A 26,058-nucleotide genomic window follows, 5' to 3' on the forward strand; every position below is an offset into this window, starting at 1 on the left:
GTATGTGGGCTGGGCCTGGGGTGCCTGCCTGCCCCTTGCCAGCTGCTGGGAGGGAATCTGAGCCCCCAAGGCCTGGCGCCAGGGCCCCAATCCTGACAGGGGTAGAGGAGCCTCAGGGGCCAGGTGGGGGCCTGTCCCGGCTGTCAGCACTCATGATAGATGAGGGGTGGGGCAGGAGAAGGCCAGGGTCTGGAGTCCTGCCACAGAGGGAGGTGGGGGGCCAGCCCCCTGGGTCTGCCAACAGAGCCTCTCCACTCACAGCTGGGGGGCCTGGGTGAGAGCCTCCACCCAGCAGGGGTGTTTAAAGGCCCAAAGGGTGTGTGCCCTCCCACTGCACTCGGCATCATGGGCACCTGGGCCTTCCCCACGGCCTTTTTCCTGCTCTGCTTGACTTCTGAGAGCCTACAAGGCGGTGAGGGCGGGAGGCGGGCAGCTGAGGTGGGGGCTGGGAGGTCGAGGTATAGCATTGGGCCAGTGCCAGGGCTCTGGAGAGGGGGTCGGGTGTGTGAGGTCTGGCCTGGGCAGGGTGTTGGGAGCTTAGGGATAGATGCCTAGGTTCTTCTCCCTCTCCATCTCTGGGGTCCCCACCCTGAGTCTGCACCTCCTTGCTCCCCAGGGCTACCTCTGTTGTCTCTGGGCCTAGGGAAAGGTAAGTGGTCCCTCCTGGCACTGAGGTCAAGGAAGAGGCCCTCATCTGTCCCCAAGGGTCTGGGAGATCTCTGAGGGAGGGCCCCAGATGTTCGCTAGCTGGTTCTGGGATCCAGATGTAGGGCCCAGGAGGGGTCAGGGTCCCTCGCTGACTTCATGGCAGACAGTCTTGTCCGTAGTCAGCTCAGGTGTGGGGAGTCTTTGGAACCAGGGTGAGATGCGCAGAACCCCAACTCCGGGCGGGAGAACACCCCAGAGGAGAGGCTTGGAAGCGGGTCTTCAAGGGGGCCAAGCTGTGACAGGGAGGGTAAGGACCCCCTGGCAGTGAGGAGGGGCAAAGGCCTGGAGGTGCAGCAGGAGGGAAGAAGACGGGCCAAGGGCTGGGGCTGGTGGGTGCAGAGTGGCACAGAAGGGTCTTCACGCTGGGATCTGTGGGGTCCAAGGGGCTCCCTCCCAAGACTTGATGCACCTGAGCGGCAGGAAAGAAAGATCAGGGGGTGAGGCACCTGGAGGGTGAGATTTCCGGGAAGGAAGTTAACCCCCTTCTCCACAACCCACAGGCTTAGGGAGCCCCAATGGCTACAGATCAGGTAAAGCTGAGGGTGGGCAGGCGGGAGCAGCTGTGTCCTCCGAACAGGGGAAGGCACCCCAGCTCTTGGTCCTTAGGGCTCAACTTCTTATCTCTTCCCCCCATCCCCGCCAGGCTATGGCCCCCTCGGTGGCCTGGGAGCAGGTGAGAGATGGGCAAATGGGATCTTGGGGTTAGGAGAAGCAGCCACCTCAACAATATGTGGGGGACGCTGCTGACTCCGCCCCACCCTCCTCAGAGCAGCGAACTGGTGCCCCCTTCGGCATCTCCTTTCCCTCCTGTGCACACTGCCCTCCACCTAGGACACCAAGACTGTTCTGGCGCCATCGCACCCGTGTGCCGCACCCCGGACACCCCCAACCCCTCCCTGTCCCCGCTTGTTCTCTGTGCCACCCCGTGGGGCCCCGTGCCGAGGTGGGGGGGGCACGAGTCTGCTCGCTGCGCGCCCTCTGGGCCAGCTGGGAGTGGGCTCCAGGGCCCCTGCCTGGCACCAGCGGGGCCCTCCACCCTCTGGGGTGGACCTACCAGAGCCAGAATGGCTGTGGGGGAGGTGTCCTGGGAGATCCTGCAGGAGGGAATCCGGGGACCCTCACCTACTCCCTGGGTCCCCCCTGGCTGCAGAGGGGCTATTAAACCTCAGAAGCCAGGTGGGCATGCCCCAGCTCTGCTCTGGCTCCCCACCTTTCTCTCACACCCCTTATCTCCATCTGTCCACCCAGGATTTGAGAACGGGAATGGACTGGGAACCCAGCCAGGTGAGATCGGTAGACTCTGGGGGTTGGTTCTCTCTGCCTCCCTCCCTGGCCTGAGGGGGGGATGATCAGGATTTTTTAATGATTGAGGGGCAGGTAGGGAGTTTTTCAGTTTGCTGTTTCTGGCTGGGTCCAAGGGTCCTGTACCCCCACTCCAGCTAGGACTCCAAATCACCCCATTCATCCCTCCCTCTCCCCGTGGGTCCTCCACCCACAGGAAGAGGTGGGCTCGGGGTGACTGGGAGCTGGGGTCAGGATGCCAGAGGTATTTGTGAAATGGGAGCTGAGACCCCCACTTGATCCCCATGTCCCTCTCAGGCATCGGAGCGGGTATAAGAGCCCAGAAGCCAGGTGAGCCTCCCGCCCTGTCACCCCCCATCTCTGCTCTGCTGCCCTCCCACATTATTCTCTTATTCCAGCCTGACAGCTTCCCGCCCTGTCTCCCCAGGGTTTGGGAACAGAAATGGGCTGGCAGCAGGGGCCTTCCCGGGTGCTGTCACCCAGCCAGGTGAGACGGGGGAAGGGGGGGCTGCTGAGGAGGCTGGGTCAGCATTGGGAGGTCTCCCAGGCTCCCCTAGGGCAGACCTGGGGACTTTTTGGAAATGGAAGAGAAAGGCCATAAAAGTTTTGGGGAGGGGGAGAAGGGCACCCCTGTTTCACCCCCCATTTCAGCTGGGACCCCAGAAGCCCTCTGCCCTCCTCCTCAGCCCAGCATGGCTACAGAGCCGGAAAGAGGCTGGGTCCCTGGGACCCCCTCACCTACCACATCTCTGTCCCCAGGTTTTGGAGGTGGTGTGCAACCCCAGAAGCCAGGTGAGATGACCGCTGCATGCCCCCCACCCCAGCCTGCCTTCTGTCAGGCTCCCTCTGACGCCCATTTCCCTCTTCTTTATTCCCTCTGGCTTTGTCTCCCCAGTATACGGAAATGGACTGGGAATGGGTGCCTTCCCAAGGCTGGGAGCCCAGCCAGGTGAGGACACCAGGAGCCTGAGCCCGGGCGGGGGCGGGGGGGGGGGGGGGGGAGGGGTTGGAAGGAGGGAAGAATGGCCGCCTGGGTGGCTCAGCGGTTGAGTATCTGCTTTTGGCTCAGGGCGTGACCCCGGGATCCAGGATTGAGTCCTACTGGGGCTCCCCACAGGGAGCCTGCTTCTCCCTCTGCCTGTGTCTCTGTCTCCCTCATGAATAAATAAATAAACTCTTAAAAAAAAAAGGAAGGAGGGAATGAATGGGGGAGAAAGTTGGGGGGCAGGGCAGGGGGTGGGGGAAGCCTCTGCCTCTCCCCAGGCCTCCTCAAGCTAGGTGAGGGGAGAGGGCCCTCCAGGCCCTGGCTTGGGCAGGGATGCCCCTGTCACTCTTGCGGGGGAGCCATCTGGGGCAGGGTCTTCCCGACTTCCCCGAGCAGCTAAGGGACACGGGGTCCTATGAAGGCAGCACAGGAAAGGATGAGGGCTCCCCAAAGCAGCCATGTTTGTGCCGCTCCAGCCCTGCTCCCCTCATTTCCCCAGGCCCCATGGCTCAGAATGGCGGCCAGGGACCAGGTAGGGCGGGGGCCGGGGCATGTGCATGGGTGTGGGGGTTCAGGGGAGCTCCAGGCCCCCTCAGCTGGTCCCTGACCCTTTCTCAGGAGTTGGAGGGGGCGTGAAGCCTCAAAAGCCAGGTGAGCCGCGCCCCTCTGTCCCTCCCTGCCGTCTTCCTCCCGGCCTCCGGCCTCCCCCTCACTCCCTCTTGCTGTCTTCCCAGCATTTGGCAATGGGAACGGAATGGGAGTCGGAGCCCAGCCAGGTGAGGGCACCTGGGCCAAGCTGGGGTCTGGGGAGGAGCTAGGGAGGGCAGGGAGTGGAGGGCAGAAGATTGATTTCTGGGGGGAGGGGAGATGTCTGGGGCATAGGATGGGATGACGCTCACATGTGGCTTGTCCCTGGGACTCTGTCCTCCATCCAAGCCTCTCCTCTCCAGGCCATGGAGCTGGCCATGCAGGGAGCCCACTGCTGGGGCAGCTGGGGCGGGCAGGGGTGGGGGGGTGTCACGTGGATGGAGAGGTCAGGATCCCCGGCCTTGATTCCCAGCAGAGGGGCTCTTAGGGGCCCACTCATTCCCCTAGCGCCCCAGTGGCTGCCCTTGGCCACGCCCCGTCCTGGGGAATCCAATCCCAGACTTGGAAAGGGAGAGTGGAGCCTGCGGCCTGAAGCTGGGGGGCTCTGACCTTGCAGTGGGCACACCCTTGGGGTTTTAAGCCAGGGTGAACCTCCCTGGGCTCCAGGAAGCTGGACTTGGCCTCACAGTGGCAGGGAGACCAGGGGTTAGGCGGGGGCCAGGCGGATGGAGGGCAGCTGTGGGGACAGGTCTGGAGGGTGGGTCCTTCGCTGCCTCACCTCCTCAGCCCCTCTCCTGTCACAGGCCCCACAGCCCCCTGCCAGGCTGAGAGGAGGGATGTGTGAGGGGAGGGCTGGGATCCTGACGGCAGGGTGGAGGAGAGTGGGGGCCTGTTTCAGCGGCACCCAGCTTTTCTGTGTCACCCCCCAGTCCCCTGGCCACTAAATCGTGCAGCTTTGGGAGTGGGGGGTAGTGAGGGGGCCGGTTGAAGCTGGAAGCCAGGGCTGAGCTTCTGGGTCCCTCACCTGCTCCTCTCCCCCAGGCCTGGGAGCGGGTGTAAGTCCACAGAAGCCAGGTGAGCCCCCTAGTTGTCTCCCTGTCAGCTGTCTTCATCTGTGCTCCTGAGCCCCACACCCCCTTACTCCCTCTGGCTCTGTCTCCCCAGGATTCAGGAATGGGAATGGGCTAGGAGGCGGTGCCTTCCCAGGAGCAGGAGCCCAACCAGGTGAGGCTCTGGGGCTCCAGGAGCGTGGGAGTCACTGAGGCGGCCCAGGCCTAGTTATGATTCGGGGCCTGCCCCCAGTTCCAAGGGAGGAAGAGGGGCCAGGTGGACACACAGCCGGCCTCCTGGCCCTCCCCATGCCTGGGAGAACTAAAGCCACAGAAGCCACGTGACACCCCCTTGCCACTGCCTCCTCTCCCACCTGCTGTGAGCCGCCCTAGCGCACGGACAGCCAGGGGCTAGCCGGGTGGGAGACCGCGCTGCAGGACCTGGGGTGCACTGAGATGGGGGACGGGAAAGGAGCTTGAGGAAGGGGGCCGTGGTGCCCCCTGGGGGGAGCCAGGAGCATTTGGGGAGAGGAGGCCGGGGAAGACCGCTGGCTGGGGCCCACTGAAAAATCTGGGGGTCCTTGAGCTGGGGCCTCCAACAGAGGACAGAGGGCGCAGGCACTGGAACAGCTCAGAGGCCAGGTGGCAGGAGCTCGCACTAACCCTGTGCTCCATGAGGCAAAGTCGTGGCACAGAGCCTGTCTCCCTGGCTGGCTGATGCCCGTGGTGGCCGTGACACCCCACCAGATGGGACCCAGGCAGCGGGGGTGGCATTCAGGCTCCCCAGGGAGCTGGGCTCCAGGAGGAGGTCAGGGACTCAACTGGGTGGGGGTGGCAGTGGATTTAGAGCCACAGGGTCCAGGTTCCAGGGGGAGCCTCAGAGAGACACTGGCCCAGATCCCCTCTTACCTCCCATTAGGTCCTGTGACTCAAAATGGCTACGGACCAGGTAGGAGTATCCCAGGGCTCTGGGGACACCCAGAGATGGGGACTGGGCCCTCATCTGCTCCCTGTCTCCACCAGGCTTTGGAGGGGGTATGAAGCCCCAGAAGCCAGGTGAGCCTCGCCCCTGCCTATCTCCACCCCCAAACCTAAGCTCCACCCCATTCACACAGCCCCCCAACTGCCCCCCAGGATTCGGGAACGGCAATGGGCTGGGAGCCCAGCCAGGTGAGAGACTGGGGGGCCTGGGGAGCCGCCTCTGGGCTCCTCTCCCGCCTCCCTCCAGGCCTTGTTGGGGTAGGATTGGTAAATAATTGAGGGAGTGCTGAGAGTAGGCCTCTGGGATTCCAGCTTTCTGGCTTGGCTCTGAAGGGGGCCCCTTCACATCTACCTCAGCTGGACCCCAAATACCCCAACTCACCCTTCCTCTTCCCACAGGCCTAGCAACCCAGAATGGATATGGAGCAGGTAGGAACAAAGTGGGGAGGCCCTTGGGGAGGCCTTGGGATGGGACTCCCAGGTGCCTCACCTGCTCCTGTGTCTTCTCCAGGCTTTGGGGTGGGCACGAAGCCTCAGAAGCCAGGTGAGTCCTGCCCCGGACTCGTTTATATCCATGAACCCCCTGAAGCCAGAGCACCCCCTCCTCAGCCTCCCTGTCACTCCCTAGGGTCCGGGAACCGCTGCAGGGCATGGCCTTCCCAGGGCTGGGGCCCAGGCTTCTCCCGAGGCCAGAGGAAGGCAGAGGGCTGGCCTCCACGTGGTGGGGGGGCAGAGCCTGGCCTGTGGCCGGGAGGGGCGGGAAACCCCTGAAGCCCGGGGCGGGAAACCCCTGAAGCCCGGGGAGGGAGGAGGCAGCCTTGCACCCACTGCCTCCTCCTGAACCCCTCAAACACTGTCCGTTCCTCCTCCCTGGATGTGGTAACGAAAATGGACCAGGAGCCCAGCCATGTGAGGATAGCTGGGTTTGGGTCCCAGGGGTTGGAAGAAAAACAGGAACAGGGTGTGGGGGGTGCATAGGGGACCCTGAGGAGAGGTCAGGGCCGGGGCAACATCAGCCTCCACCTCCCCCGGCCAAGGCCAAGGTGGGGCAGTAAACCCCAAAGCCAGGTCAGCCTCACCCCTGCCTTTCTGCACCTCCCCCAAACCTGAGCTCCCCTGGCCCCACTACATCCCCTGTCCATCTGCCCCCCAGGATTCGGGAACGGCAACGGGCTGGGAGCCCAGCCAGGTGAGAGACTGGAGGGGCCTGGGGGGTACAAGTCTGGGCATCCTCACACCCCTCCCTCCAGGCCTTGTAGAGGCAGGGCTGGTGAAGGCTAAGGAGCAGCTGACAGGGCCTCCAGGACCCCTGATTCTGCTAAACTCTGAGGGGGGACCACAGGTGATTCCCCCACCCTAGCCCCCTGCTCATCCCCCACCCTACCCCCCATTCATCCCTCCTCCCCCAGGGCCCCCCCTGCTCCCCACAGCCCCAGGGCAGGTGCTGAGGGGAGAGGAGCGCTGGTCCTCACCCGGCCCCATCGGGCGTCCAGCCCGACCAGGAAAGGGCAAGGGCGGGGCTGGCGACTGAGCAGAGGTGGCAGGAGGCTCAGGAGGCCCAGGTTCCTTGTCTGAGCCCTGGCCTTCCTACCAGGCCTCTCCTGTCCCCACAGGCCCTGTGGTCCCCATGGGCTACAGACCAGGTAGGGAGGTGGCAGACACCAGGAGTTCTGAGGAGGGGCCGAGATGGGGGCGTGCGCTCACCTGTGGGGGCTCACCTGCTGCATCTCTCCAGGCATCCGTGAGGGCGGGAAGCTGAAGCCAGGTGAAGTCTCTCCCTGTGATACCGTGACTTCTAGTAGGAAGTAACTGTGGGGTCTCTAGTTGCCGCGCAGAGCTCCTCAGTCTTGGACTCTCCTCAGTGAGGGGTGCAGGTGTCTTTTGTGGCTAATGAAGTGACTTGCAGAGCCACTAAGTCACCTAAGGGGGGAGCTAGTTGCCAGGGGAACCCACCTTGTGATTCGGGTTCACCCTTTGACTTCCAGGGAGGGGGCGGGCTGGAGATTGAAAGAGTCACCAGAGGGCCAGTGCAAGGAAGCCTCCCCAAACCCTGAGAAGGGCTGGGTTGGGAGAGCCACTGGGACGGTTGCCCCCTGGAGGTGCCCCCCGTGGAGGTGCCCCCCCGTGGAGCTGTCCTCCCATGGAGGTGCCTACCCCCGTGGAGCTGCCCCTGGAGGTGTCCCCCCTGGAGTTGCCCCCATGGAGCTGTCCCCACATGGAGGTGTCCCCCGCCCCGTGGAGCTGCTCCTGGAGGTGCCCCCCCCCCGGAGCTGCCCCTGGAGGTGCAGAGAGGCAGGGGGCCCAAGGGCAGGGACGAGGCCCCTCAGTCCTTCCCCCAAGCCTGCCCTCTGCATGCCTCTCATCTGCTGGTCCTGAGCTCTCGGCCCTGTAAGAGGCCTGTGTTCTAGTAGGTAACCTGTTTCCCTGAGTTCTGTGAGCTGCTGTAGCAAATCACTCACCCCCAGGGAGTGTGGTTCATAGCCAGCGGGTCAGAAGTGCCGGTGGCCACGGGGCTGTGATGGGGAGTCGGAGGCCATCTGCAGGTGGCTGGTGCCAGGACTGAGTGACATAGTCAGACATCCAGCTGGTGTCGGGAGAATTGCTTGGTGCTGTGGGAAAACTTGGGAATTGGGGTCGGTGTCAGGATGGGGCCCCTACTCTTCTCTACCACTGGAAACTCTTCACCCACCCTTCCTTTCCCCCTCACAACCCACACCCTGTCTCCCAGTCTACAGGAATGGGCTGGGAGCAGGAGCCTTCCCAGGCGAGGGGGCCCAGCCAGGTGAGAGAGGCAGGGGGCGCCCTGGGGTGCTGGGGTGAGGGGGCGGGGGAGGAGGGGGCACAGGGCCTCCTGGGGCAGAGTTGGGTCCTGGGGAAGGCCCACTTGTCACTCAGCCTGTTTCTGTATCTCCGCAGGCCTGGGAAGGGGCCTGAGCCCTCCAAAGCCAGGTGAGCCCCCCCACCCCATGCCCCTCCTCTGCCCTGCCCTACAGCTGCTGCCGCCCAGCCTCTGCCCTCATGCCTGCTCTTCCCCCCAGGATACTTGCCAGGGCCCGGGCTGCAGCTCCCAGCAGGTGAGTGCAGTGGGGGCTGGGGAGGACGGGGAGACTGGGGGGCGGGGCTCTGCTGGGGCTTGAGGTCTGAAGTCTGAAGCTGCCTGTCTCCTGCAGCTCTGGGAGGGGGTGTGAAACTTCAAAAGCCAGGCAAGTGAGAGCCCTCCCATTGTGGTCCTGCACCTCCTCCTGCCTCCCTCCAGGACCCTCCCCTCCCCGTATTGCTCCCCCTCACGTCCCTGCTTTTTCTCTGCAGGATATGGCAACGGAAATGGGTTGGGGGCCCAGTCAGGTGAGGCTCCCGGGCAGGGCTGGGGGTGAAGGGAGGCACATCAGGAGAGGCCGGAGGGTGTTGCTGGAAGGCAGAGGAGCCGTGCTAGATGGCGGGGTCACCTTGTCCCCAAGCACCACGGGACTGGGGCTTAGCCAGTGGCCCCCCTGGAAGCTGTCTGCCCTGGAGGTCGCTGCAGGCTGCTGGCTTGGCCAGGCTCAGGCCAGGAGAGCACCCAGGGAAGGCGCCGCCTGGGTTCACTGCCCTCCCGCTTCCTCCCCGATCTAGGTCCCTGCAATGGGAGGGTCCCTCCACTGCTTCTCCCCAAGTTTCCCACTTCGGGGACCCCTTCTGATAAAGGGGGCGACTGGGGTCCCAAATCTCAGCCCTCTCCCCCAGTGCAGAACAGCAAGTTCCCAGGTCAGTGTGGGGGGTTGGGGGCACCAAGAGGGGCACCAGGGATGCCTGGTCCCAGGAGGGGCTGGGTCTAGCTGGGCTGCTCAGAAGCCCCCACATCCACTCTAGCGGGACTGAGGCTTGTCACAGCGAGCTGAGGGGAAGCCTGACTCTGGCCCTGAGACCCTGGGCGACCCCCGTTGGCAGCGCCCCCGCCCCGGCCCCCAGGGCAGGCTGCAGCACAGCCTCCTCCTGGCCCTCGGCTCACTCCTGTCCCTTGGCCTTCCTCCTAGCACCGACTCCGGCCATCTCCTGGGGACTGAAGCCTCAGAAAGCAGGTGTGACTCTGCTCTCTGTCCCCACGTCCTAGGACACTGGGTCACTCCTGGGGTCACTCCTCCACTGTCCTTGGGCCCCTGTCGGCTTAGCTGCTCAGGCTCCTCAAGGCCAGGAAGTCCCTCCCCAAGTCTACCCGCAGGCTCTCTCGCTGAATGGGAAGCCTGTTTCTTCCTGTTCTATTCCCTGTTGGTAGGGGGTGTCCCTCTGTCCCCCACCCCCAGCCCCTCAGGTTCCTACTTGCTCCCTGGTGAGTTAGGGAAAGTCTGGGTGCTCTCAGCTGATTCCCATTCCCCTCACAGGGTCCCAGCTCCCGAATGGCTATGGAGCAGGTACAGAACTGGGTGAGGAGGCCCTTCCCCTGCCCCCTTCCCGGGCCCTCGCTCAGGCCCTCGCTCAGCTCTCTCCGACCCCGTCTCTGCCATTTCCTCCCCCTCAGGCTTTGGTGGTGGCCTCAAGCCTCAGAAAGTCGGTGAGTCCCCTGGGCCCCTGGGCGCAAGCTGCTGTCTTCCCCGCGGCCAGCCCTCCTGTGCTTGGCTCAGCCGCTGGGCCAGCAGGCCAGACAGGGACAGGTGTGGCGTCTGGGGAGGGACAGGGGCAGACTGATGTACAGCCCGGGGCGAGAGGGAGACTGCCCCCAGGGAGCCCGGGAGAGGCTTCCAGAAGGTAGGCTTTGCACAGGGTCAGCTGGCTGAGCGGGACAGTGTGTGAGGCCCTCTCCGGGTTGCCTCTGAGCCAGTCTGTCTGTCTGCCTGCCACCTCCTATCTCTCCAGGAACTGGTCACCCTGAGCCCCCACCCCCGCCACCCACCCAGCCCTCCTCTCCTTCTGTCTTGCAGGTTTTGTTTATGGGAATGGTCTGGGAGCTGGGGTCTTCCTGCAGCCCGGTGCCTGGGGGTGCTGGGGTGGGTTGGGGTGGGGGCACAGGGGCTACTCCTGTCTGACTTCCTCTTCCCTCCTCCAGAGTTCCCTGGGGCCAATGGCTTTAGGAACGGTGAGTGGGGGGCAGAGGGCAGAGGGCAGGGGATGAGGGCGAGGGATGTCCAGGGGCCAGGCCAGAATCTCTTGGATCTTTTACAGGCTACGGGGAGGAAGCACCTGCCTACCCCAAAGCAGCAGTTCCAGGCCCCGAAGGAAATGGTAGGAACGAGTGTTTAGGTGATGAACCGTGCTGCCTGGGACCTCTGAGGCCCCGGGAAGGTTGCGGCATCCTGGACGTCCAGCTCCGGAGGGCCGGGGTGCTCACAGCAGCCCTCCTCTGCAGGTCAGGCCGGGGCCCTCCGCGGCTCTTCCTGGCCCTCCGTCCAGCCCTGGGGCCTCGCCCCGAAGCCTGGATATGGGGCTGGAGGCGCGTATCCAGGGGTCGGGAGCCAGCCAGGTAATGGGGTGCATGGAGGAGCATCATGGGCTTGTAGGGGTGCCTGTCGGGAGCAGGGGCTTGGGCTAGGCCCACCCAGAGCAGGAGTAGAACAGGGACAGGAGGAATTAGGTGGGAACGGATGGGGTTTGAGGAGAGACAGGTGGAGCAGGGGACCCTGAGCAGGAGCCTGGACACGAGATCAGGATGAGGAGGTGAAGACCTTGGGTGAGGGCCACCGGGGACTCTGTGCTCCCACCTTTTGTCCCTCCCCCCAGCGACCTATGGACAGCTGAGGCCAGAGCTGGGCCCTGGCCCCTTTGGTAAGTGGTGGTCTCCCAGGGCCTGGGGTGAAGCCGGGAAGGGCAGAAGGACTCTGACGTCCCTGATGATCCGGTGCCCCGGCTTGTCTGTGCCTTAGGCAGCCCGGATGCGAAGAGAGGCAGCAGCGGCCTGGGAAATGGCTATGGAGGTGAGACGGTCATGGTGGCCCTGCCCGCCCCCCTCGCCCTCTGCTACCACTGTTGCCCCTCCAGGCTGGCTCCCCAGCCCTTGGAGGGACAGCGGGCTCTCAGGTGGCCTGTGGATATCTGTTGAGTGACTAGAGACCAGAGGAGGAAGAGGGACAGCTTGGGGGCCCTGGGAGGCGAGGAGGGGTCCAGACCTCACCAGGGCCCTGCCTCTCCCCAGGCCCCTGACCTCTTGGGAGGCGCTGAGCCCTGAGGCCCTGCTGCTGACCCCTCCTGAGCACCCTGGACGCAGCCTGGGGTGTTGGGCAAGGGCGCCCAGACCCGGGGGCATGCTTCTGGCCTGGGGTCTCCTGCAGGCTGAAAGTATTAATAAAGGCGACGTGCTTCACTGTTTGGCTGTGTGCTATGTGCTGCTGCAGGCCCTCACCTCATTCACCTGTTCCTAACGGGGCAGCGCTTTGTCACCATCCAGAGGGGGAGCCACATCCCAGTTAGGGGACCTGTGCATTATTGATGTCCATGTTTATAACCAACCTATTAAAGCAAAAAATCTTTTTCTCTTAAGCCTTCCATGTGCTTCCCAGTGTTATTGTACTGATTAATTTTATAATTAGGATATAAAACTCACTTTCACATTCTCTGATTAATGCTCAGATTATGAGTTTGAAAAAAAAAAGATTATGAGTTTAACAGATCTGACTTCCCCCTGAACATTCAGTGCACCTTACAAACCTGATTAACCCAATTTCCTTATATGCTTCAGTTACACACGGAATCTCCTTGATCTACAAATCCAACCAGTTACTTCTTCCTAAGCACTTAAGGGGCTTTTGGAAATGAATAAATCAGTCATTTAATAGGTCAGATTACTGAATGCTTTCAAAGGTCTCAAAAAGCCAGTGACTAATCCAGTATCCATATTAGTGCTACTAGATGTCTGCTTTTTCTTATCCTGCTTTCCCAGAAATGCGGAAGCAAAATCCTCCCCACCCTCCTCCAGAAAGGGGGGTGGGGAGCTCAGGGGTGGGGGTAGTTGCACAACTGGGGACTGACCTGCTATTCTGAACTACTCAGAGCCAGGCCAGGCCCAGAACCATCCCTCTTGGCCTCTGTTCTCTCCCTGTGCCCTCCCAAGCCCATACCTCTTGCCACTTGACAGAAGTACTTATCTGGACATATCCAGTTTGATAGGATTGGGTAACTTATGAGGAACCCTCATTTTTTTATGGCCTGATTTACAAAGATGGGATTTAGGTGTAGACTAAAACCTCAGTGCAATAGGCACAAGGCTTAAGGTTGTCAGCTTGTAGGAGATTCTGTGCACATTGGAATTCCAGCCTGATTTTTCTTAGCCAACCTCATTTGATTTGCTCTGTTTGAGAATCCTGGATTTTTCCTTTTTCACAGAAGTACTAATTGTTCTAAAATCTCTAAATAGTCAGGGTTGCCTGGGTGGCTCAGTGGGTAAAGCGTCTGTCTTTGGCTCAGGTCAGACCTCAGGGTCCTAGGATGGAGCCCTGCGTGGGGCTCCCTGATCTGTGGGGAGTCTGCTGCTCTGTCTCCCTCTGCCATTCCTCTCACTTGTTCTGGCTGGCTCTCTCTAGCTCTCGTCAAATAAATAAGATCTTAAAAATTTTTTTAAAAGTCCAAATAGTCTCACCTTTCTCTGTCCCAAGATAATAGAATAAATTATGTCTTTTTACAGGTGTTAGAAAACAACAGGCCAAAAATGGAGCCACTTAGGCCAAGTCCCCAAATGAAAGGCTTAACACCCAAGTTAATCACAGTTTCCACCTCCCCCAGAAAGTCTTAAGGGGTCAGTCAAGAATTTTCAGGTCAGCACCAAATGAGTTGATGTCACATGGGCCTTCACTATCTGCCCTCCCCCAAGGAAGATGAGGTAATCCACCTAAGACCACCTAAGACGCCCCACACACACCTCCTAAAGACAAGGTGACCTTGCCTGGAACAATCTTTTCTTTTGCTAATCACGTCCTTATACCCTCCTCCTCCTTCCTATAAAAACCTTCCATGCTGGGATCCCTGGGTGGCGCAGCGGTTTGGTGCCTGCCTTTGGCCCAGGGCGCGATCCTGGAGACCTGGGATCGAGTCCCACGTCGTGCTCCCGGTGCATGGAGCCTGCTTCTCCCTCTGCCTGTGTCTCTGCCTCTCTCTCTCTGTGTGTGACTATCATAAATAAATAAATAAAATTAATAAAAGAAAAACCTTCCATGCTGCACAACTTGCAGTTCTTTTTACTTGGTGGATCGGGTGCTGCCCCATTCATGAATCCTTAAAGCCGATTAAACCTGCAAATTTACTCAGTTGAATTTTTGTTCTTTAACCCTGGAAAAGAGGATTAGAAATCAACCTCTGGGGACGCCTGAGTGGCTCAGTGATTGAGCGTCTGCCTTCAGCTCAGGGCGTGATCCCGGGGTCCTGGGATGGAGTTCTGTGTCAACCAGCACCATGCACATCAGGGAGCCTGCTTCTCCCTCTCCCTCTGCCCCTCCCCTTGCTGTGCTCTCTCTCTCTCTCTCCCTCTCTCCCCCACCCATCAGGTAAATAAATAAAATCTTAAAAGAAAAAAACCCAACCTCTGGACATAAGGGCCACCCAGCAGACTGTCTCAGTGAGGGCGATGGGTGATATCCTTCTTAACCCACCTAAAAATGTTCTAATATTATTCTTTTTCAATCGAGTTTATTTATTTATTCATGAGAGACAGACACAGAGACAGAGGCAGGGACACAGGCAGAGGGAGAAGGAGGCTCCCTGTGGGTCATCTCAGGCCCCTGAGGCTAAGGCAGACGCTCAACCACTGAGCCACCCAGGTGCCCCTTATATTCCGATTATAAAGAGATGGACCATTCTCTCCTTTTTTCTAATTGTCACCCATCTATCGTTTATATCCTCCGTTAACAATAGCGTAAATGCTACATGTCATCAAATTCTGGTTCCGAATTATTTTTTCTTTGAGATAACTGAACGAGAACCTGCACAAGTCTTGACCCAGGCCAGGCGCCTCATCCCAGAGTCACTAAGGTTAACTGTGGTTGGCCGCGGGGCCGCGGCTCAGCGGGCCCTGCCGCCAGGTGGGGGCGCCAACGGCGCGTGTGCAGCGCCTGGTCCCCGGGCTGGCGGGGGCGGGGCCTGAGCTCCAAGGGACGCCGTGATTGGTTGGGGCCGCGGGAGGGCGGGAGGAAGAGCTTGACAGAAGCGCTGCCGCCTCTGATTGGCCGCCAGAAGTAGCTCGTGCCGCCTGTCGGGACAGACGCGAAGGCGGCGGGCGCGTCGGCCCGTGATTGGCTGGGCCGGTCCCCGCGCCGCGCGTGGCCGCCGGGGGGAGGGACCGGGTCGCGGCTGGAGGCGGGCGCTGCGCCCCCGGGTGGCAGCGGCGGCCAAGCTGGCGTCGCGGCTTCCCCGCTCCCGCTCGAGCCCGCGCCTCGCCCGCGCCCGCGCCCGCGCCCACTCGCGGCTGGACCAGGCCCGCGCGTCCCTGTCGCTGACCCCGCTGCCCGCCCCGTCGCTGCCGCACCCGCCGCTGCCCGGCCTCCCGCCCGGCCTGCCCCCAGCGCCGCCGCCGCCGCCCTCGGCGCTCGCCTTGGCGGAGCTGCCGCCTCTGCCGGCGCTGCCGCTGCGGCCCGAGCCGCTGGCGCCCTGGGGCCCCGGCGCCCACCTGGCGCTGCCCGAGCTGCCGCCCGAGGCCTGCGTGCCCGCGCCGCCCGCCGCCGCGCTCGCCCTGCAGGACCTGCCGCGCCTGCCCGCGCCCGCGCCGCCGCCCGCGCACCTGCCGCTGCCGCCGCTGCCCGCAACCGCCGTCGCCGCCACGCCCGGGCCCGTGGGCGCGCGCGGCCGCCCGCCCCTGCTGGCCGAGCCGCCCCCGCAGCCGCTGCCGCCGCTGCCCGCGCGGCCCTCGCCCTCCGGCCTGCTGGCTCCGCCCGCGCCCCGCGCGCCCTGGTTGCTGCCCGCCTTCCCGCCGCCGCCGCCGCCGCCGCACCTCTTCCTGTCGCCGCCCTGCTGACCGCCCGGCCCTTCCGAGGTCTGGACCCCGGCGGGCTGCGGGCGGCTGAGTAAGCAGCGCCGCCTGGGGCGCGGGGCCGGGCGCCCTCACCGCCTTCCCCGCCGGCCGATGGGCAAAGCGAGGGTCGGAGCCCGGGCTGGGATGGCGGGAGCGGTGTCAGGGGAGCCGGCCAGCTTTGGTGGGGGGAAGGAGCAAGTCTAAAAATAAGTTCATTTTAAGAATAGGGTCTTTATTCCACTTTGCTGCCCTACAGCAAGCCTCTTGCCTGGTTATTTGAGAATGTAACTCATCCCCTGTGCTGATAAGTGGGCGGCTTATCAGAGCCGCCGGGGCGGGCGGGGGGCACCGCACTTGGCTCCAGGAAATTAGAACAAGCGTTTAAAATGCTCTGTCTGGGCAGCCCCGGTGGCGCAGCGGTTTAGCGCCAGCCTTAGGCCCAGGGCGTGATCCTGGAGACCGAGTCCCACGTCGGGCTCCCTGCGTGGAGCCTGCTTCTGCCTCTCCTCTCTCTGTGTGTGTCTCTATGAATAAGTAAATAAGTAAAAATTCTAAAAAATAAGATAAAATGCTCTGTCTGCGTTCGCAAAATGTCGCATTTTCCACTATAAAACGAAGAGTCTTAGTGCATGACTAAGGCCCTGACCCACTATGTGTGGATGGCTTCTGCGAGACCCATACGCTGCCTTCCAAGTCTTGAGTCACACTGAACTGAAATAGAGCCCAGGGTTCTGCAGGCCTGGGTGCCCCGGAAAAGCCGCAGTCTGATGGACGACGGATACTGGGCCCTGGAGCCGCAGCATCACAGGCAAGGGCTAGGTCATCCCCCGCCGCCGGGAAAGCACCCAAGGAAGCCCTTTGCTCTCCCCACCTTTGCTGGCCTCTCCTCCACCCCTACATTGCCAGATTCTCCCCAGCCTGTGCAAGTCAGAATAAACATTTCCTTTGTTATTCAGGTGGTTCCGGCTCAGGTAACCAGGCACAAGTCCTATCTCAGTGTGCTCTTCTGCAGCAGCTCAGGAGTGGTATCAGGAAGCCAGCATGACCTTGGGGGAACCTCTGAGAGCTGAGAACCCATCAGCAAGAAAGGCAGTATATGAATTTCCTGTGACTGCTGTAGCAAATCGCCACAAATTGGGCAGCTTAAAGTAAAAAGGAATTTATCATCTCAGAAGTCCCAAATCAAGGCGCTGCAGGGCTGTGCTGCCCCATGGCTCTAGGGGAGGATCCCTCCTGGCCTCTCGGAGCTTCTGGTGGCCCCTGGCATCCAGCCTTGGCCTCTGTCTTCACCAGCCTTTACCCTGTGTCTCCAATCTTCCTATTTTCCTCTCAGACACCTGTCATTGGATGTGGAGTCCACCCTAAATCCAGAAGGATCTCATCTTGAGGTTTTAAATTTATCTTAATGTAATTACAACTGCAAAGACCCTGTTTTCAAATAAGGCCACACTCACAGATTCCAGGGTTTAAGCCCAGGCATACTGTTGGGGGCCACCATGCGATCCATACAGGCAGTGTCCTCTCCCCTGGGGCGCTGGCCCACCTCCAGACCAGTCTTCCCAGTGTCTCTTCCTACTGTGTCTGAAACCCTGTCTCTCACTGACCTGGAGCCTGAGATGACTGCAATTGTCACTTGCCCAGCAAGGTCTGGCCCAGAGTCTCTTAGGCTGCCCAGAGCAGGTGGTGAGCAATGACGGTGCAGTCTGTGGGTCTGTGCCCGGGACACTGGGTGAAGGTGCAGCAGGTGGGGGGTGGCTCCTGGTGAAAGCAGATCCAGATGCAGTCCTGTGCAGGGTGCCTGGTGTGGGATGGAGGGATCGCCGGCTGGGGAGGAATGGGGCAGGATTGGGGGGGGGGGCGGTGGCTACTGGGCTGCCTTTGGGGAAAGAGGCACCAGGAGGCCCAGCTCACCCTGTAGCTCGGGCTCCTCTGGGCCTTGAAGTCAGGGTCTGGGGCTCCTTCAGGCTTGTCCTATTTCTCACAAGTACCTGTGGCCAAGTTCCCATAGCTCTCTGAGCTTGTTTCCCTGTCTGTAAAATGTAAAATGGGTAGTAACCCAGTAAGAACTGTCAAGGGACCTTGAGGATTCATCTGCACCTTTTGGTTCAGGGACCCAGGGATCTGGCTTTTCTACCCACAAAGTCTGGGGCCTTGGGCACCTCTGCAAAGCAGAGGCTGGTTGTCCCCCAGTACACCCCCGTACTCCTTGGCACCATGGTGGCTCTCCGGCTCTCCGGACCTTCAGTTCCCCTCCTTTGTCTTTGGGCCACACTTTTCTCTAAAAGCATGGTAGAGGGGCGCCTGGGCAGCTCAGTCTGTTGAATGTCTGCCTTCGGCTCAGACCCTGATCTCCGTGTCCTGGGATCCAGCCCCACATCGGGCTCCCACTGAGCAGGGAGCCTGCTTCTCCCTCCCCCTCTGCCGGTCCCCCTGCTTGTGCTCTCTGGCGTGCTCTCTCTAATAAATAAAATTTTAAAAAAATTTTTTTTAAATAAAAACGTGGTGGACGTGAGGACTAGAGCTAACCCACAACTGCCCTTCCCCCATCTAAGCCCCATCCGGGTTTCCTCTGCCCCCATGGGTGCCCCCCCACCGGGAGAACGAAAGTCACATCCAGTTCGCCCCAACCAGAAGCAGCGAACAGGGCGCGGCCCTTCCCCCGTGCCTCAGTTTCCCTCCACAGCAGTGCAGCGGGACAGGTTCCCCTCCCCCACCTCTTTCCGGGCTGAGGTGTGGGGGTGGGGATTCCTGCGGACGGACCGGTTGAAGTGCCTTTGAGGCGGCGACCGCGCAGAGGGAGTCCCCACCTCTCCATATCAATGGCATTCCAGCCCCATTTACAGGTCCTGCCTGGCCCCAACTTTAACCCTTTGGCTCCCAGATCCAGCGGCGTCCAGGTGACCGGGACCCGGGAGGGCCGAGCACGGCTGAGGGCGGGATGCGCGTCCTGCCCGCTGCCCGCGCCTCTTCCTCCGCGGCTGCCCCCTCCTGCCGACCGTCCCTCCTTGTCCCCAACGGCCTGTCCCACTTTCACCGGCCCTGGGGGCCTGGGGCAGCGGTGCCTCGTCTTACAAACACGGAAAAGAATAGACTTAGGTGGGAAGCTGCAGCGGCCCCCAGACGACCGGCAGGGACGGGCGGGTGACAGGCCGGGTGACAGCCGCTTGTGGGTCCCCGAGCAGTGGCTCCAGGGGCGGCCACGTCGCGGAGCGCAGGCCTCTCTGCGGAGGGCCCACGTGCGGAGCCCAAGACAACTGGGATCTCCAACCTCGACGGTCCCGGTGCCGCCCCGGGCAGGACACTTCCTCCGGGCGGGGCACTAGAGGTTTACACCTGCCTGTGCGACTGGGGGCCCGGCCTCCGCTGCAGGCTGAGCGGCCGCCGACACCTCGCGGCGCCCGGGGCAGACCCGGCTGGAGGCCCCGTGGGCGGCTTGCTGGGACCCTCGCCCGCTGTGGCGCCGCTGCCTCCTGACACCTGCTGGAACCTGTGTGTCTGGATTTCTCCAGGCCCCAGGCTTGCCTCTATTTGCCCTTCCTCTCAGCCGCTCCTCCCCTCCGAGAGATCTAGGTTCGGCCCCTTGCCAGTGGCGCCCCCACTCCCCGCCCTGGAGAGGTAGTGTGTGCAGGAAGAGCCCGGGCCACCAGAGTTCACCTTGCAGTCCTACTCCGTGGTGCTGGCCTCCATCTCCATTTTAGGGGGAGCGGCTCTCCGCTTCCTCTGGTCACTGACCCTTTTGCAAATCTGATGAGAGTAGAAGCCTCTCTTCCAAAAAGTGCTAAAACCCATTCCCAAAAGCAGGCAAGCACTGGAAGTGAAAAACTCTTATAGGCTAAGCCCCACCGAGCAGGTGAAGAGGCACCCAGTGTGCATGGCCCCCAGGGCCCTAGAGCAGTGCAGTGAATGAGGTGTGCCTGGGGAACCCCCGGGGCCATCAGGGGCTGTCTCCTCATAGGGCAGACGGGCTGTGGGCCCTCCTGGGGGAGGCGTAGAGGCCAGAGGCTCTTCCAGATTAAGGGCCCAGCTCCTTAAAGAGTCTGTTAGCCACCCAGGAAAGTATATGAATGGAAGGAATTGTCATGAGTGTCCCCTACCCCCCATTCCTTTTCCTTCGGCTCCTAGCACCTAGGAAAGGGCTTGAGGGGGTTCATGACCCCCCAAATGAGGAGCCCATGTTTGTGGGTCCCATCAGGTTTCTCACAGAGGGTCTTTGACCTAAGGAGGTTAAGGACCTTGACCTTCCATAATCTGTCCCTTGTTGGAGGCAGGATTTGAACTGTAGTCTATGAGTCTCAGGTTGCTCCCCACAAAGGGAGTCACAGGCTCCGAGGGGGTCTTTCCTGAGGACTGTGAGGCAGGGTTCACCTGGGCTTCTCCCCCTTGCCCTCCTCTGTGGGGTCTCTTCCAGAGCGATCACTTACTCCCCGTGGAAAAGACTTGGGTCCTGGGGCTTTACCCCCATCTGGGGCTCCTGTCTCCGCCACTCCTCCCTTCACCACAGACCCCTGCACGCCCCTCCCCTACTTCCACAGACGACTCTTTATGCCTCGGCCCCTGGAGACCTTCAGCGGCTCAGCCCTCAGTTTCAGTATCTGGGGGTAGGAAGGGCACACCTGGGCTGCGGTAGAAGTTGGGGGGGGTTTCTAGGCCGTTGCCTGGGCAATGCTACCTGAGCTGGGCGCCAGGCACCTGTTGCCAGGGGAACAGTGCGGGCGGGGCCGTCCCCTGAGAGCAGCTGGGGCCACTGGGCTGAGACTGGAGACAGATCGGGTTCCTGGGGTGGGCAGAGGGACGGGAACTGGGCTGGGGGTGTGGATACTGGGGGAGCTGGGTGTGTTTGCAACACAAAATGAAAAGCCCATAGGGAGGAGTTGCTGGGGGCGGAGGTGGGGGCTCAGGAGGCAGCTGAACCTCCACTTCCCTTCTCTTCTCAGCGCCGACTGGAGCCCCGCCCTCACCCTTGCCTACTCCCCAGCTGGTCCTCAGCCTCTCCTTTCTTTTGTCCCTGCATCCCCACAAGCACGGATGTCCTTTCGTCTGGTTCCCGGTGGCGGCACCCCTTCCCAGGCTCCCCATCCCACCCCCAGCCCCTCCTTCTCTCAGTAGCTCAGCCTCCGCCAGTCTCGGCTCCGCCGCCCCTCCCTCTGCCTCCACCTCAAAACCCCGCCTGCACCTGGGAGCCGGCTGAGTCCCCAGGTGACACCCACAGAGGGTGCGCTGCTCAATGTCAAGCTGAACCTGCCGGCGGGACCTCAGCCTAAAGGTGGGTCTGGAGGGTCTTTGCAAGCTGGGCCAGGCGGGCGGCAGCCAGGACGTGACAGCAGGGTGGCAGGAGCAGCAGCCACTGGGCATTGGATAGGCAACGGGCCCCTGGAGGGGACACTGCAACTTGGCTGGAGCAGGACTGTGAGATTGACCTGTGCGTGTTGGGGTGAGAGAGACACCCGTGAGGGGCTCGGAGAGACGTGCTTTGCAAGAGGCCCACAGATGTGAGGACTGTCCTGCCAAGGACGCGGACTTCTCCTTGCACTGGGCGCCAAGACGCCCACCCTGCAGGATCCGACCCACCCCTGAGTCAGCCAGGTTGTTCAAGGTTCAGAAGACCTGAGGGGACAGATGGCTTCAACAGCCCTTGAACTCCTGGGCATGACCCTGGCCGTGCTGGGCTGGCTGGGCACCCTGGTGTCCTGTGCCCTGCCCCTGTGGAAGGTGACCGCCTTCATCGGCAACAGCATCGTGGTGGCCCAGGTGGTGTGGGAGGGGCTGTGGATGTCCTGCGTGGTGCAGAGCACAGGCCAGATGCAGTGCAAGGTGTACGACTCCCTGCTGGCGCTGCCCCAGGACCTGCAGGCTGCCCGCGCCCTCTGCGTCGTCGCTCTCCTCTTGGCCCTGCTCGGGCTGCTCGTGGCCATCACAGGGGCCCAGTGCACCACCTGCGTGGAGGATGAAGGCGCCAAGGCCCGAATCGTGCTCACCGCAGGGGTCCTCCTGCTGCTCTCGGGCCTCCTGGTGCTCATCCCGGTCTGCTGGACCGCACACGCCATCATCCAGGACTTCTACAACCCCCTGGTGGCCGAGGCCCTCAAGCGGGAGCTGGGGGCCTCCCTCTACCTGGGCTGGGCTGCTGCCGCCCTGCTCATGCTGGGCGGGGGCCTCCTCTGCTGCACGTGCCCTCCACCCCAGATGGACCGGCCCCGAGGCCCCAGGCTGGGTTACTCCATCCCCTCCCGTTCGGGGGCGTCTGGGCTGGACAAGAGGGACTATGTGTGAGGTGGTGTCCCTGGAAGCCCGCGGCTCCAGCCTGACCTCATGAGCCCTGGCCTCGTGCTGGATGCCCTGCTGTCACCCTGGCTCCGTTCTGCCAACCCATTCCCCCGCAGGCGAAACCCATTTCCCTGAAGCTCCAGTCAGGCCAGACTACAGAGCTGAACCCTGACCCTCTCCAATGGGGTCCCCACAAGTCCTTCTCCTGCCTCCACCCAGGCAGAGCCAGAGCTGATGGGGTACACTGGTCTGCCCCTGCCCCCACCCCCAGACAGATTGCTTTCTTTTGTGGTCCACACTTGGGCTGGCCCTCCTTTTCCTCTGAGGTCACCTGGGCTTCACCCCAAGGGCAGCAGGTCTCTGGCTCCAAACCAAGGAGGGGATCCCTGCCCTGGGGTGGGTCCTCTCCAGCCTGGCCACCACCTGCATCCAGAGATCCAGGCCAGGAGTCCCAGCTAGTCACCTGCCCCACCTTCTCTGCTCACCTGCTAGTTGGAAATAAACAGAATTTTGTACCTTGGCTCTTTTGATTTGTCAAAAGACAGGCTCTTTTGATCTGGGCTGTCAGTCCAAGGCCCGCTCCAGGACCTGTCCAGTGGGTGCCCTCCCTCCCTGGCCACGGGGGGTCCAAAGATAAGGAGGGTGAGCCATTTGTGCTTCCCTCTTCCCCCTGCCAGGCTGGCACTCAGCAGCCCCCCAGCAACACCCAAGGCAAGCAACAAAATAAGACAAGCTTTATTTAGCAAAAACTGGTGCGTGTGTGTGGCGGGGGAAGCACGGCAGAAGTGTGCAGGGGCTAAAGGTGAGAGGGTCAGGGGTCTACAGCACAGCTGGGACAGGGCTCAAGATAGTGGAGTCAGAGGTCAGAAGACTTGAAGGCGGGCAGTTCTCTGGTGACTTATCATCTGCTCTTCTGAATGCTCAAGAGCCAGAGGCCTAACCAGTAAGGGACAGGCTGAAAGCATCTGAACAACAGGCAGCCTTTATGTTGGCCCACAGCTCCAGGCTGGCCTCCACGATGGGGATGTCCAGGGCGGAGAAATATCCAGAAACTCTGAAGCATCACCTCCTTGGTTCCCTCATCCAAAGGTGAGAAATACCAACAGCAGAGCCCATGAGAGACTTGGGTTTCTTGGTTATCAAATGAATTTAAAAAAAAAAGAAAAGAAAACCCTCTCCCAAAAAGCAAAAAAGACAAAAAACAAGCCCAAAGCTGTCTAAATCACCATCACGATTTCTCCAGCTCAGGGAGTTAGACTGAGAATTAGACATAATTCTTAGTGGGGTACTCGGGGGCACACGGAGAGGTGGCATGTGCGGCAGATGCTGAGTATCGGGCCATATAATGACTTGAGCTCCGGGACCCCCCAGAGGGGCAGGTGCAGCACAGCAGCCCCCCACCCAACAACAAAAGGCCAGAGGCTGCCCAGCCCAAGTAGAGGGAGGCTCCCAGCTCCCGCTTTTGGGCGTCTGACACGAGGGGGTTGTAGAAATCCCGGATGATGGCGTGGGCCGTCCAGCAGACAGGGATCAGGGTCAGGATCCCTGAGATGACAAAGATGATCCCAGAGACTAGCACCAGACGGGCCTTGGAGTCCTTGTCTTCCACGCAGGTGGTGCACTTGGCTCCCGCGAGGTAGACTAGCAGCCCGAGCAGGGCCAAGAGGAGGGCGACGACGCAGAGGGCGCGGGCAGCCTGCAGGTCCTGGGGCAGCGCCAGCAGGGAGTCGTACACCTTGCACTGCATCTGGCCTGTGCTCTGCACCACGCAGGACATCCACAGCCCCTCCCACACCACCTGGGCCACCACGATGCTGTTGCCGATGAAGGCGGTCACCTTCCACAGGGGCAGGGCACAGGACACCAGGGCATTCACCCAGCCAAGCAGCGTCAGGATGATCCCCAGGATTTGCAGGCCAGCAGAAGCCATGGCAAAGTGGAGGGGGACAGGAGCTGCATTGAGAGACGAAGGAAGCAGACTCATGAGAGAGAGGACAGGCTGGTCCAGACCCTTTGTTCCCAGTGAGTGCTAACTCTCATGCCACATGCGTGGCCACCGCACAGGGCACCGAGAGAGTACAAACCCAGGGAGTAAGGACACCATGGGCAAGGCACACTTCTCGAGCCTCATTTTCTCACGGGCAAAACGAACACTTAATGTTTTGTAATTTTTACCTTGGTTATGCGATTGTCACCCAGTCCTGGCCGTTTTGAGGGCAAATGAGACACAAAGCCTTTACCCATGTTAGTCCATGGCCCCAGCCACTTTGCACTTTGCGTGCGTTTATCAGACAGCAAAGTAGCAAGAAAAGGATGAAACAACAGAGGGCAATTTCCAGATGGCCTCCTTGGGATTCAGACGGTGGGTTGGCTCTGGCCATGACTGTCAGGCTCCAAACCTGTCAGTTTCAACATCAAGATCAGAGATCCAGGCTTCCTTCCACTACCCAATAGCAGTGTCCAAACCCCTCACTGGTTCTGTATCCCCAGGCGGGTAGTGACATTTGTGTCTCAGGTGACCCCGCCTCCCTGGCCTTGCTACAGTCAAATTCTAGAGAAGCAGGAGAAATAAAACAAAGCACCCCAAAGGGAAAAAACACCCCCCAAATCACTCCTTCTCCAAGGCTGTGTGCCCCCCCCCCAACCCCAGGGTCACAATGAGCATACCCTCCAAAGTTGGGAACATTTTCTTGTGCCTTCTTGCCCCAAATGCCATCGTCTCAGGACTCAATTCCGCTAAAAGGACCTAAACCCTTGGAGTGTGTCCAGTGAACCGGTCCCTCTGGGGCAGCCCCGGGCCCCCTCACATCCCACTTAGTGCTGTGGCTGGCTTCGGGGCGGTTCTGTTCAGGGTCCGGCTGTGGCTCTCCATTACACAAAGTTCCCGCGCACGATTTGGACTTAACCTCGCGCGGGTCCCAGCAGCGTGGCCAGAGGCCAGAGCGGGCTCCCCTCCTGTGCATCCCGCCCAAACCCGCGGTAATGACCTCGGGGGAGATCGGACGGCAAGACCCCGCTCATCCCGACCCCGGGGTCGGCCCTCCACGCCTCCAGCCGGGTTAGGCCCGCCCAGGCGCCCCGCACGCGCCCCGCACCTGCCCCGCACCTCCAAGACCCTACCCCTTCCCTCGACCTCTTCTCTTTCCGCACACCGCCGGGTCGGCTTGCGCCGACGGCGCCCCCTCCTGCTCTCGAGCCCTATTTCCTTTGCGAGTCCGACCAGAGGAAGGGTCCGCGGGCCCCAAGCCCCGGAGCCGCGCTGCGGGACGGGCTTAATGGCCGCGTGATCAGCAGGGTCCGCTCCCGAAGGGGAGGGGGAGGGGGAGAGGGAGGGGGAGGGGAGCCCCGCCCCGGAGGGCAGCGCAGGTGGGGGAGGGGCGCCCGGGTTTCGGTGCCTTTGTCCGGGGGGGAGGGGCGTTTAACCCTTCCGTGGCTGCAGAAGGACTTGAGGAGCTCCGCGGCTCCAGGCAGACCCCGCCCGGGGGCTGTGCCCGGTGTCCGCCACCAGGTTAGTCTAGGTTCTCTGCACGCACCCCCACCCACGCCGCCACGCCCCCTGCACCCCACTCCTCGCGGAATCCGCCTCTTCCCCTCACCCCCAGGCTCACCTGCGAAGAGGCCCACCGGGATTCGTAGGAGCCGCCGAGTGTGTGGCCGGGGCGGAGGCGGGGGTCTTAAAGAGGTAGTGACGTCAGTGGACCACCGCCCCGGGGAGGGGCAGAGACCCCATTCCGGACCGCGGGCGCGCGAATCCCAACCTCTTCTGCTGGGGTCGCTGGAGCCCGGGGCCGCCCCGCCTGCCTGTGGCCCGGGCTCGGGGACCTCAGCCGGCTGAGGCCGGGCCCGCAGGAACTCAGGGCCCAGGGCCCGGGGCTTGGAGCCAGACGGAGCTGGCTCCGGACTCTGCTACTTCCTAGTGGGGGACCCCGGGAACTCACCTAACCCGCCCAAGCTTCAGCTTCATACTCGGCAAAATTGGAGACAGCAAGCCCACATTTTACTGTGTAGCTATGTCCTAAGGTAGAAATTAAAGACATTATTATTATTATTGGTTATGTTGTTATCATAATACCCCGGGGCCGCTAAGAAAGCTGCAGTTATCGTTGAGGCGGGTGCTTCGTGTCTGACCCCCCCCCCCCGCCCCCAACTTCCCGGACTTCAGCATCCACAGGGCAGGGCCGGGCCTGCGGACCTGCCGGGGTCCCAGACGCTGGCGCACCGCGCTAGCGTTTGTTGAGCGAATGCCTGAACGCAGCGGGCCGGCCGGGCGGGGCGGG

The 26,058-nt window shown here is 61.7% G+C and overlaps 3 protein-coding genes across 5 annotated transcripts; 2 read left to right on the forward strand and 1 right to left on the reverse strand.

Moving 5' to 3' along the window:
* The first annotated feature begins 143 nt into the window (after positions 1–143).
* Positions 144–12,034, forward strand: GREP1 (glycine rich extracellular protein 1). Of its 3 annotated transcripts, XM_055341382.1 has the most exons (36): positions 144–412; positions 617–649; positions 1,209–1,238; positions 1,352–1,381; positions 1,957–1,992; positions 2,308–2,340; positions 2,438–2,497; positions 2,770–2,802; positions 2,906–2,959; positions 3,495–3,527; positions 3,614–3,646; positions 3,730–3,771; positions 4,625–4,657; positions 4,748–4,807; positions 5,552–5,581; positions 5,656–5,688; positions 5,767–5,802; positions 6,013–6,042; positions 6,125–6,157; positions 6,767–6,802; positions 7,227–7,256; positions 7,349–7,378; positions 8,342–8,395; positions 8,530–8,562; positions 8,652–8,687; positions 8,784–8,816; positions 8,923–8,958; positions 9,226–9,357; positions 9,627–9,671; positions 9,972–10,013; positions 10,109–10,141; positions 10,634–10,663; positions 10,750–11,047; positions 11,305–11,349; positions 11,448–11,498; positions 11,717–12,034. In XM_055341382.1, the coding sequence occupies exons 1-36, from the start codon at positions 160–162 to the stop codon at positions 11,940–11,942; spliced, it is 2,115 nt and encodes a 704-aa protein (XP_055197357.1). In that variant the 5' UTR covers positions 144–159; the 3' UTR covers positions 11,943–12,034. The 3 variants fall into 3 exon arrangements, with proteins under 3 accessions (XP_055197357.1, XP_055197356.1, XP_055197358.1); XM_055341381.1 differs by lacking the exons at positions 144–412; positions 617–649; positions 1,209–1,238; positions 1,352–1,381; positions 7,349–7,378 and having other exon boundaries at positions 1,399–1,992; XM_055341383.1 differs by lacking the exons at positions 144–412; positions 617–649; positions 1,209–1,238; ... (5 more) ...; positions 11,448–11,498; positions 11,717–12,034 and having other exon boundaries at positions 1,399–1,992; positions 9,972–10,001; positions 10,109–10,619.
* Positions 12,035–21,133: 9,099 nt separating this feature from the next.
* CLDN9 (claudin 9) lies at positions 21,134–21,787 on the forward strand. The gene has a single exon (XM_055341172.1). The coding sequence runs from the start codon at positions 21,134–21,136 to the stop codon at positions 21,785–21,787; it is 654 nt and encodes a 217-aa protein (XP_055197147.1).
* A 1,147-nt stretch (positions 21,788–22,934) lies between these two features.
* Positions 22,935–25,455, reverse strand: CLDN6 (claudin 6). Its single transcript, XM_055340995.1, has 2 exons — positions 25,390–25,455; positions 22,935–23,734 (listed from the first exon to the last, which is right to left on the reverse strand). Exon 2 carries the CDS (start codon positions 23,709–23,711, stop codon positions 23,046–23,048), a length of 666 nt encoding a protein of 221 aa, XP_055196970.1. The 5' UTR covers positions 23,712–23,734; positions 25,390–25,455; the 3' UTR covers positions 22,935–23,045.
* Positions 25,456–26,058: the final 603 nt, after the last annotated feature.

This window comes from Nyctereutes procyonoides, unplaced genomic scaffold (assembly GCF_905146905.1).
Source record: "Nyctereutes procyonoides isolate TBG_1078 unplaced genomic scaffold, NYPRO_anot_genome, whole genome shotgun sequence".
Taxonomy (NCBI): domain Eukaryota; kingdom Metazoa; phylum Chordata; class Mammalia; order Carnivora; family Canidae; genus Nyctereutes; species Nyctereutes procyonoides.

What these genes read in the sequence shown, in the direction of transcription:
- GREP1 (XM_055341381.1), top strand. Translation starts at nt 1,437, where the DNA reads ATGTGGGGGACGCTGCTGACTCCGCCCCACCCTCCTCAGAGCAGCGAA. An exon ending in ACTGAAGCCTCAGAAAGCAG is followed by an intron (nt 9,672 to 9,971) that starts GTGTGACTCTGC and finishes TTCCCCTCACAG; the next exon opens with GGTCCCAGCTCCCGAATGGC. An exon ending in GGCCAATGGCTTTAGGAACG is followed by an intron (nt 10,664 to 10,749) that starts GTGAGTGGGGGG and finishes GATCTTTTACAG; the next exon opens with GCTACGGGGAGGAAGCACCT.
- CLDN9 (XM_055341172.1), top strand. Translation starts at nt 21,134, where the DNA reads ATGGCTTCAACAGCCCTTGAACTCCTGGGCATGACCCTGGCCGTGCTG.
- CLDN6 (XM_055340995.1), bottom strand. Translation starts at nt 23,711, where the DNA reads ATGGCTTCTGCTGGCCTGCAAATCCTGGGGATCATCCTGACGCTGCTT.